The sequence below is a fragment of the Cololabis saira genome, chromosome 3, assembly GCF_033807715.1.
Source record: "Cololabis saira isolate AMF1-May2022 chromosome 3, fColSai1.1, whole genome shotgun sequence".
Classification (NCBI taxonomy): Eukaryota; Metazoa; Chordata; class Actinopteri; order Beloniformes; family Belonidae; genus Cololabis; species Cololabis saira.
This window is the reverse complement of record NC_084589.1, coordinates 32,717,099-32,728,794: the sequence shown is the minus strand read 5'-3', so window position 1 is coordinate 32,728,794 and position 11,696 is coordinate 32,717,099. Positions and strand designations below refer to the sequence as shown.

The window sequence follows — 11,696 nt, the reverse complement described above, 5'->3', positions numbered from 1 at the left end:
GCCAGGGTGATAATAAAAAAAAAAAAAGAAGCTATGTGGCAATCAGAGAAGTGGAGTCCCACTCCCCTCCACCCCCCACCAGCCTAAAAGAGCGATAGTGAAGGGAGAAAAAAGGAGAGGAGGGCGAGGGGAGTGCCATCAAAAAAGGAGTGGCAGGATTAGGTCTGAGAGAGAGTTTACTACGCTCTTTTTGTGCGCCGAACCTGCAGGATTAGAGATAACAAATGTTAGCTGAGGACGGGCACCTGCTGTGAGCTGAGAAGAGGAGGAGGAGGGAGGAGGGGGGGTGGACAGTAAAAGAGGAGAGGATGGAATAGTCAGCCCACGAAAAACAGCAGCATGAGTTTTTGTGGCCCCGTGCAGAATTAGAGGAAAAAAGGCTGAAGAAAGAAGAGGATAAGAGGGTGAGAGTGGAGGGGCAAAGGAGCGAATGGAACGGGTAAACGTATAACTGGCAAACAAATGAAGGAGCTGGGTTTTTTTTTTAGAGGAGTAAACACTGAACTTGATAATCTGTGGACCTCAACGCAAGCTCTATTGTGCTTGTGTTTTTCTTTGCTTAAATCCTGTGGCCCTTAAATCAAAAGCTCAAATCTTAAACAAAAAAAAAAAAGAAACGAAGCACCACAAATCGCTTAACTTTTCAGGATCTCTCGACCCTTATTCGTCCACCTGACCATGTCCTGACTGCCTTTCCACCGTCCTCATCTCCTTTTCTCTGGCATAAAATTGCCACTGGGGCCTGGGGACCTCCCTGTCTGGTCTCCACAATGACCCCAGCCCAGGAAGCACTCAGACTGGTCAATCAACAATTAAAAGCCTGTCTGTGGCCACTAACTTAATTCAACCACTCAGCTTAGTGCTCTGACAGAGCTGCAGCACCCAGACAGAACCGAGACAGGCTCAACAGCATTGACCTTAGACACACACACACACACACACACACACACGTTGAGCTGTTGTGGTCACTCCTACACAGCCTTACAGATGTTTGAACCTCAAATGGGATATGTTGAACAAACACCTCCTTCCCCAGCCAACACTGAAGCACACGCGAGGAGACGTGGGAGTGATGCACCTCCAGGCCTGACCGGGACTGAAAGGTCACAACCTCTCTTGGTAGCTGCACCTTGACCAGGAGGTTTAACCCTGCTTAGGGTTCAATACCGAGTTTGACCTTTACTTTGCTTTGACTTAAGGCATTTACTGGAGTAAATTGTGGGTCAGTGTGGGTGTCTGCGTGTGGTTCAACATTTCACACAAGTACACAACGCAGCGCTCCAAGTTTAAAGAACACAAACACATGGCTGCTGGCTTTTGCTCTCAGAACTCACGCATGCTTCACTCATCCCATATGTTTTACCGTTTTATCATTCACTCAGTGCTTGGAAAAAAAAAGAAAGACTTGGAAATGTAATATAAAAACAAAAGCCAGAGAATGACTGCAGGGGCTGGTAAACGAAGCATAAAGACCTCAAGTGACCGAGGGGAATTATTTGGCTCCATTAAGCAGGCATTAACATGAATTACTATCTAATTAAAATTAAACAGCTCATTAATAACTTTGTGGTGGGGCCTTAGTGTAGAAGCGTGTGTGTATATGTGTGCGGGTGTGTGTGAGGAAGGGAGGCTGTGTTGTGTTCGTGGCTAAGAGAGCAATCAAGTGGGATAAAACTAAGCAGCTGCCCCAAAGAAAAGTCAGGACTCGAGAGGGCACACATGTGGAGCAACAGCGCGCTGAAAAGAAATGTCCCTCTCTGAAGAAAGTTAACTTTATTCACTGGTTAATTAGGAAATTTAAAAGAAAATTGTATTAAACAAAAACTGTCTCAGCTGATAAATTACAGTTAACCTGCATGGTAGCCTGCTTTTTTTTCCATCTTCTGTCATATCTCTATCATTAGTTCTATTTCAAATGCATTCAAATACCCCACAAGTCTTCAACATTAAACAAAGATTAATTTAAAGTAGAGATTTTGCTCCAGAAGTCCTCACAAAATGTGGAACAATGTTGAGACTTGTAAAACTGTGTTAGGACTGGAGGATTCTGCTAATTGAATGTGCATTTTGGGTTTCATAAATGCAAACTTACACACACACAGACACACACACACACACACACACACACACACACACACACACACACACACACACACACTGAAATCCAAAATACTGAAGAGAGGGAGGGTGGCAAGAATCATTTTTCACCATGCACATAAAATAAGAAAGTGACAGTGTTTGGATGGAATCACACATGTTTTGTGAGACAGGTTGACTCACTCCAGCAGTGTCCGTTTGGGGCTGTGGCCTTCGGGTCTGCAAGCCGTTCAGCATTGGAGGGTCTGTCAGGAGACAAGAGGGCAGGAAGAGGAAGGAAAAGTCTGAGGTCAGTCTGTTATTGATCTTATCACATGTTAAAGAAAAGGGAGGAAGGGAAGTTTAAGGTGTTGAAAGGTTATGCTGTCCCTACAAGTATTACAAACTCTGCATGCATGTGGTGGGAAAACACAATTCCAGCTGATCTCTTTAACCTGTGCTAATTTTGCTGTTCCTCAAAATGGCAACCTTAGCGTTGGGGATTTAAAAACTTGAAATCAGGTTTCCAAACTCTCCGTTTCTCCTGCATTGATAATGGAAACCTCTTCCTCCAAATCCACAAGATTGTCCAAAGCAAAAACTCCAAGAAGAAATAACGACAGATAGTCCTTAAAGATGCTGAGTGAATGACAGGGAAAGAGTGTTGTGGAGTTAGGCCCCAAATGTATGCCAGCGCATGCATCAACCACCTCCCACCTCTTCTTCCTTCTCTTGGCCAGGAGCTGTTTACCTCTCTATCAGCGGCGCTCTCTGAAAGCAGGGACCCCATCCATATTCACCGGCCTCAAATTCCTCTGCTTATCTCCTCCCCAACCCTTGAAAAACCTCCTCGTAGTCCCCTCTGCACATACATACATACATACATACATAAACACGTCTTTATGGAGGCAAGAGGCAAACGGGGCTGCTCGGCCAGGAGGGGGTAGGGGATAAGAATCACCTTGAATTCAAAGCAGAGGATTGTGGGTCCTCAACAGGGCTGACGGACAGACAACCGGGCAACACGGGCTGAGGCTTACGCTGGCACTGACACACAAACCACCAGACAGATAGACGGAGGCTTTAGGCTGCGGCCCCCGATGTGTCCACCAGGGGCCATTAGTAATTCAGAGGATAAGAAATACAGAGGTGTGGCTGGTTTGAAATCATGTTGTCAGGTGATGGGTCTCATTAGAAGGTAGGGGCCAGAGCCCATTTGTGCACCTGCTTTAAATGAAGATGTGGAGTGAATGCTTCAGTTACAGTCCTCTAACATTCAATTAAAATTGTGTTTCAAATGTCAAAAAATGAATACAAATAATTCCAAAACTGACACACACACACATGCACACACACATAATCTATTTAAGCTACCTCAGATGTTAATAACAAATCTAATTAGCTGACCTGTTATTCTCAACATGGAGATTAAGGTGATATGAAGTGGTCAAATCACTTCTGATGGCTGCTCCTTTGAAAGGAGGCAGCGGGATCCTGGCTGATAAGCACTGAAAGTACAAGTGAGGGCTTAAAAAGAGTGCTGGAGCAGCAGAAACAGAGCCACATGGCGCAGGGGGGAGGAGGAGGAGGAGCGGGACGGGAGGGGGCGCTGCCATCCCATTCCTCTGCAAGCTGCGTTGTTTGGGGACTGAAGTTGGGTAGTCTCTCCTCTACTAATTGCGCGCCGGTGCTTTTTCATGAATATTCATTCCGGCGCGCTCAGACCCCGCCTAATTAGCCGAGAGATAGTGGAAGAAACTCGCACCTTTTACCACAAGAGAAGCGTCTCCCTCCCCTCGCACTCTCCTGGGGATGCTGGCAGAATAGCCCAAGTTCATTAGCCAAAAAAAGAAAGCGAGGAAAAGTTACCTGAAAAACACTGGACGGTTTGGTCTCCAGAATAGATGGGCAAACATTTTTTTTCCCCCTCCAATTGCATATTTAGTGCCTTTTACGCATGACTAAAAAAAAAAGTGGAAACGAATTACAATTAACTGATTGAGTGAATTGGTGGATATTATTCCATTCGCTGTAGTTGGGAGGTGAATTACATGAATTTTAAAACGTAAATACGATCCTGGATGTCGAAAGGTTCCCTCTTGAATTGAAAAAAGACTTGTATTAAACATTTTATAAGGTTGGGGCCGTTTTAAGAACGAGTTATTTGAGGTTTAGGCTACTTGTGGAAACATTTAAACTTTATTTCGAAATTAAGTGTGCGCATGAATGAGACAGGGAAAAAAATAAGTCTGGGGTTCACTTTAAAAAACTTTAATGTTAGTGTTTACAAAAAGAGATCAGATTCCCTTTTTAATTTAGGTTTTTAATTACAGTTATCTGAATCTCTTCCTATATCTGTGTTTGTCTCCCTGACCATCTTTACTGTACTGACACTAAGGCTCATTGGGGGGAAAAGAGGAACTTGGTTAATTGATGGGTCGATGAGGTCCCATTGGTTGACTTGCGTCACATATAGCATGCGTTATGAGTAGGGGGGAGAAAGATTAACTCTTGAGTGACTGAAAAAAGGCCTCCTAAGTTACAGGAACGCACGAAAAAACTCCCTGCCTTTAGTTATTTCCACTAGGTGAAGTGTATTTTCTTTCTTTTTTATTGGACAGAGAAAGTGCAGCCTTTAGCTTGTGTCCTTTTTATCTGAACATGAGAAATCCCACATTTGTGTCACAGGAATGAGAAGAAGAAAGTAAAAAAAATAATTATAAATCAGTTAATTGTAATCTCATGGAGATACAAAGAAGACTTATTCGTCACAAAGGAGGTCAGCCAACTTCCTCGCCACTAATTTTTTTGCGGTTCATACTCCCCTTGCTTCGTAATTTTACCCAGTTTTCAGTCAGTGTTTAAATCCATCATGTCGCGTTCATTTTTCCAGCCTCTTTTCCTGTACGGCCTGCCGGTCACCACTAACTTCTGTGTGATCCCTTTCTTCCAGCGCACCATGGAAACCTAGTGCGTCTTGGCAAAAATGCACCTCAGCGCGCACAAGGCCATGTTCTTGACAAGAGGGCCAAAGCATCTGGATCTTTCTTTTCAAGCAGCTTCTCGCTGGACTCGACAGAGCACAACACCGGGTCTGTGTGGCAGAAACCACGGCTTTTTATAGACTTTGGGGGGGGGGGACAAGAATGACTGGATGGCAATTCGCATGATCATTAAGTGAGGGCTGCGCAGAGCTGCGCTCACTTCCAGCAGTGACACGCAGCCAGTGCTCTCAGGAGTTTACACTGACAGGAAGAAATGTCCTGACCGGAATTCCTTATTAGAGTCCATTCTTGTTTTATTCATTTTTGCATATCATCCCATTTCGGCGCATTTACACTAAATATGAGTTTTGTCCACGAATGCTTTTGATTGATATTTTGTATTACAAATCAAACTGTTCTATGGCAAAATTACGTAATTTACTCTTCCAGATGATCGTATCATGGCATGTTTGAAAAACATATTAATCAAAGGGCGTGTTTTTCGGAAAGATTAATATGCGCACCGCCTGTAAAAATTGCACAATACATCTTAAAGTCGGACTTTTGCTGCTGATAAATTAATCTGAAATGACATGCAAGCAATTGGCGAGGACTATCTCCCACTCATACCAAATAAATATATAAAGGACGGGTGGGCAAAAACCACGCCTTTCAAGAGATGATGACGAGCACCTGTGACCCGGACAACATTTTATACACACACACACACACACACACACACTCACACTCACACTCCCTAGATTGTTAACGGCAGAGACAAGATACAGCAAGGACGCAACTTACCTTTTAGTCATGTAGTCCCGGATTAAAATGAACAGTAGAGTTGATTCCTCCTGTAAATAGAAAGAGCAGAGAGTCGCATGGGGAGGATGACAACAAACACACACGCGGCAGAGATAAAAAGGCAAAACATTGCTTTCAGGTAAATGATTAAAATGGGAATGTTGCGCCTGAAAAACCTTCCAAAAAGCTCCTGTTTTAGAAGGAGCGGAACATGCGCCTGATTGCAGAGTTTTAGGCGAATGGGACGGGAGAGATGTAAGATTTGTTTAAAGCCCCGCATTTCCATTTAAGAACGTGATTGTGTTTGCAAAGATCCCTTTCAATCTTGGCGCACCCCCCACCCCCTCCCCCTCCTCTCTCTACCCCTCAGCGTCTCTGAGGCTGCTTTGCAATTCATAGAATTGGTAATTTGGTATTGGGACAAAACGTGAAGGGAAAAATAATCAGATCAACCGGGAGAGGTAGTGAGGAAGGAACCAGAAAAGGGAAGGTACTCTCTTCAGGTTGCTTCTTGGTAAAAATAAATAAATAAAAATTAAAAAAAAAAAGCTTCCAAGAGTAAATTATACGATAATTCAGGTATTTTTTGATCAATCATAATTTCCAGGGTTGGGAAAATCTTGACTAACTTAAACAGTTTGCCACTGAGGGAAGTGTCATTGGGAAATTAAATTAGAAGATAAAAGGATAATTATCAGTCTAGCCTTGATAACAGCTATTTTCATTGTCGGTATTTCAGAATTATGTACTGAATAATGTGCATAGATTGTGTATCAGTCACCTGTGTCACCTGCGTGTCTGTGCAAGGGGAGATAGAGCCCATCTTGGTCTGTCATAACTAAGTGGGTGGTGATGATGAGATCATACAACACTGAAAATTACCCGAGACAATGCAAATAAATGACAGACGCGGAGGCTTTGAAACAGAGTAAAATGCTCCCAAATTTGTCACACATTTTTCAGGAGCATTCACAGACGCATCACATCCCCTTATTTACACGTCTCTCGTTGTGTGGGTGGCTGCGGAGCCGGAGCATCGCGCCTTATAATCTGTTTAAAATGAGGAGCGCTATAATCATCAGTGACCTATTATAAAGGTGCACGGGTGTGCGTCTGTAGTGCGAGTGTGTGTGAGTTGGTGGCGGAGGGGGGACCCCAGCTTCAAAAGGATCCCTGTACTCCCCCACGTGGTTATTTGCAAAACAACCAATCCAAACCTGAAGAAACCTAATCAAACCCCGCTGCTGCAGCCCCCTTCTGTGGAATTGGAAGGGGGGAAAAATATAATGCATAGACAGGATCAGTGAGAAGTTGTAGGAAAAATGAAGAGAGGGGTTGTTAAAAACTCAAAGACATTTCATAAATTAAACATATATTTTTGTATAACATATCTAAGATCGGACTTGTATCCATCGTGTGCGAAAGCTGCAGCACGCTCTGAAAGCCTGAACCTATTGAATATGTCCCCAGTGAGCTTGAATCGGAGAGGAGCCAATACAAGCCGAGGGGAGGCGTGTCTTCGCGCTTCCCCAAGACCTCCCAGAGCAGGTTGTTGCGTTTTGGCTCTAAAGCTTGGAGACCTCCGAAGTGCTCGTCAGTTTTCGAAGTTGGAGCCATGGCGACAACAGCTCAGTATATTCCGAGGAATAACTCCTTGCCGTCTAACCCGCTCATGCATCCGGATTCGGATAGGATGCACCAGGGGACGACCTACAGAGAAGTGCAGAAAATGATGCACCACGAGTACTTGCAAGGGCTCGCGGCGACCAACACGGGACACCCGATGAGCCTGACGCACCACCAGTGGCTGCCCAGCTCCAACACCGACTGGTCCAGCAGCACCCACCTCGGCCAGCAGGAGCACAAAGCCAGCGTGCAGGCGACCAGGGACGACCTGAGCAGCGGCTTCCATCACAGATCTCACCTGGTGCACCAGCAGACGCAGAGCGCGCATCACGGCTCATGGGCGCCCGCCACGACGCACCACCTGTCCCCGCTGTCCCCGGCCGCGTCCGGCGGCCACCAGTCCCTCGTCTACTCCCAGCCTGGATACACAAACCTGAACGCCATGCTGAGCCCCCAGCCCGCGTCCCTGCACCACGGCATGCGGGATCCGCTCCACGACGACACGGGCAGCCTGCACGACAACCAGATGGAGTCTCCCCAGCAGGCGTTCAGCCATCACCAGGACCACTCGGACGAGGACGCGCCCAGCTCCGACGACCTGGAGCAGTTCGCCAAGCAGTTCAAGCAGCGGCGGATCAAGCTGGGCTTTACGCAGGCGGACGTGGGCTTGGCCTTGGGCACCCTGTATGGAAACGTCTTTTCTCAGACCACTATCTGCAGGTTTGAGGCGCTGCAGCTCAGCTTCAAGAACATGTGCAAACTTAAGCCGCTGCTTAACAAGTGGCTGGAGGAGACAGACTCGAACACCGGCAGTCCCACCAATTTGGACAAGATTGCCGCGCAGGGAAGGAAACGAAAGAAGAGGACCTCCATTGAAGTGGGGGTGAAAGGGGCGCTGGAAAATCATTTCTTAAAATGCCCCAAACCATCTGCTCATGAAATCAGCACTTTGGCTGGCACTCTGCAGTTGGAAAAAGAGGTTGTCCGCGTTTGGTTTTGCAACAGAAGACAGAAAGAGAAAAGAATGACACCAGTGGGGGTCCCTCACCCGAATATGGAGGACGTATATTCCCAAGCAGAGACCCCTCCTCTGCACCGCACACTACAGAGTCCTGTGCAGTGACTGTTTTCATGAACAATCCGAGCATTTCGGCCGGGGAGGGGGGGGGGGATAGAAAAAGGGACAGGGACTATGGAGTTTACAGTATTTAAGTTTGGCTTTTGTTGTCCCGAGAGAAAAGAGACATGGAAAAGTTGAATGAATCAGTTTTGCCTTTAGTATTTGGAGATCGTCCAACAATTAGATAACAGGAGGGAACTTGTTAAGAAAAATAATTCAGAGGAAAAAAAAAAAGAAAAAAAAAACAAATGAAAAAACAGCCACTCTTACTGATTCCGTGCCCATTTAAAGTGAAGCAAAGATCTTTATTTACCAAAATTATATGGAGGAGACATGTTGATAAACTAAATTCTGCGAATGGGGAGCAGTCTGCTCAAATGTGGCATCTGAACCATCTCCTCCTGTTGTACCACGAACTGTTGGCGCTCACCACAATGAGGTGTGTGCCTGAAAATGATCAACACTGGAGATGAATAGCCTACACTGAACGAACATGTTTTTTCTTTGCATTTTCAGGCTTAAGGTGATTAACCAGACTTCTGAATATTAGTGTATACTTTCTTTGTTCTATTAAGTGTGATGTTTTGATTTGGAAATACTTTAACTTCCGTGTCTCTCCCTCTGCAGGGTGTCTGGTTTATATGGTAGCCTACTGTAACTCATCAGAGCAGCCTAGATTTTTTTCTGTTTACTCAGTGAGAGTTGACGGTGTTAAAGTGATGGAGATCATGGCATCCTAAAAAGCACTCGTAATAAAAAGAAAAAAAGAAAAAAAAAAGAATAAAAAGTCTGACACATTTTAGAAAAAAGTCCAATGCAACAGGACGTCTAAGTTCTGAGTGCATGCCTTAAAATATTTAAAGCTTTGCAGCTGATCACGTCGGAAATTTGCAAACAGCATCAGACGCTAAAAGGGCAGTTCTAAACACGCATTTGTTTGTTTTTTGTTTTTTTTTTGTTTGTTTTCCTTTGGTGAGTTGATTGTTTTCAGATTATTGTTTTCTTTGCATGGAGCACTTATTCTTTCGTTATTATTATAATTATTATAAGTATTACTTTTCATTATTGTTGTTGTTACAGTTTTATGTCTGTTAATAAAATTGTGAGTGTAGCTGATCTCATTAGGCTTGAAGAGAACATGGTAAAAGCCCAGTTTCCAGACCCTGGTTGTCACCACAGAGCGCTGTCAGCTCACACTGCTACTGCCTGTTAATCTGCTGGATTCCAAACATTTCAAGAGAGATTGGTCAAAATGAAAAGTAAGAATTACTCAGGTAACTCAGTGCCCCCATGTCTGAATACCACGCCTGACATGATTTTTTTATTCCTGTGGTTTTTGTTTGTTTGAGTTTTTTTTTTGTTTTGTTTTTTGTTTTGTTTTTTCATGTTTGAATCTGGTTACATCTGCACCGTTTCCTTTGTTTCATGGATTCATTCTATTATATCAAAACGCTGGAATCAGAGAAAAAGGAAATTATAGTTGCTTAAGCGATGAAGGGATTTAGATATATTTATTTTTTCCCAACCAAGGGAAATCTGAAAATCTCATGCGTTGTGTCATTTGTCAATGTTGGACCAGTCCAAACGCCTACAGCAGTGCTATTCAATACAGATGAGAGAAACCTTGATTTTCCGGTTTTGTTTTATTTTTTTTTTTGTTTTGTTTTTCAAGAAAAAATAGGAATAATAATAATAATTAAAAAACAAAAACAAAAAAGATTTTAGAGAAAATGTTGCCAGGATTATTTCCAATCTGTAAATATGTCCAATATGTAAACTTGTATTCGTTCTGAGATATTGTTTTGTTTTTGTTTCTTTCCGGGCAGTTTTGTACACTTACTAATTCCAAGAAGATATTTTAATATGATTTCATTTATGAATCTGACCATTTATATATATATAAAAATATTTATTTCTTAAAAGTGTTTGGAGCTCTTTGTTTGGCTCTGTCAATGGTTATGTTGCAGTGAATTTCAGTATGTTTTTCCTTTTGTTTACTTGGTTGTATGTTGATTGCTAAATGTAGACTGCAAAGTCACATTTATATTTATGTTATAGTAATATTTTATTACTTACATAAAACATATATACAAGAACGTGTCTTTTGTCTTCATTAAGAACCGAATGACCCCTCCTTTTGTTGCTGTTTATCGTGGCATCAGCAGGCAGACGAGATAAACATGAGAAAGTTAAAGCTGTTCAGCGGCAGCGCATCGAGACTTCATCTGCAGCTGCAGTCATTGGTTATGTAGCAGAGATCTTTGAAAAGCAGAAGCTGTGTACATGTGCTGTTAAAGAGAACTGTCAACAGTATTTTACCTCAGGCATTCCCTGCTAACCCCAGTCTTTGCCGTAATTCACATCTTTGTGTAATCACAGTATTAAATTGTGCAATATTAACACGGGCTTACTGTCTTTCATTGTCTCGTTATTCTTATTATTAGTCGAGAGACCTTCATTTAACACAGCCAGTACAGACATATAATCTCAGCCATTTATCTTGTTTAAGACATCACTTGGCCCATCATGGGCATTAAAAAGGCAAATGTGGATGAATCTGTGGTCTGAGAGCATCTTTTCCAAAATGAGTGGGGAACACATTGGTCTTTGGGATAAACTAAAAGACTCAAAAGTTTTATGAAAGTTATGAGGGCCATAAAATACACAACAAATATATTTGAATGTCTTCTTCCTCAAAGTGTTATATTTATTTCCAGTCAAGTGTCCTTGTTAAACACTCATGTCCGTTTAAATCAGGGAAGCGCAGCGGACATTGTTTCTTTATTTGTATTTGTGCCAACAATAAGATACACCAAACTACATACGATGAACAAAACTGTAGATTTAAAAAGCCAAAAAGTATCTGCAAAACATCTTAGAAATATGCTCAGATTTTGAAAACCATGCTCAAAGGTTAAATTGTTATTGCAGCAGGCAAATTCAACAGAAAACCCAACACGCATTTAATGTTCAATACCATTACTAAATAAGAAAGCAGAGCTTTATTACATGCAAGTTATTTTAGCCTATGTACATTTATTTTATTTGCTGATTTTTAGGCGTCTCAGACCAAACCCGAAAGCGTG

The 11,696-nt window shown here is 43.0% G+C and overlaps 1 protein-coding gene across 1 annotated transcript; it reads left to right on the top strand.

Moving 5' to 3' along the window:
- Positions 1 to 7,445: 7,445 nt before the first annotated feature.
- Positions 7,446 to 10,997, top strand: pou3f1 (POU class 3 homeobox 1). Its single transcript, XM_061717278.1, has one exon. It carries the CDS (start codon positions 7,480 to 7,482, stop codon positions 8,611 to 8,613), a length of 1,134 nt encoding a protein of 377 aa, XP_061573262.1. The 5' UTR covers positions 7,446 to 7,479; the 3' UTR covers positions 8,614 to 10,997.
- The last annotated feature ends 699 nt before the right edge of the window (positions 10,998 to 11,696 follow it).

Coding starts and splice junctions, on each gene's coding strand:
- pou3f1 (XM_061717278.1), top strand. CDS start 7,480: ATGGCGACAACAGCTCAGTATATTCCGAGGAATAACTCCTTGCCGTCT.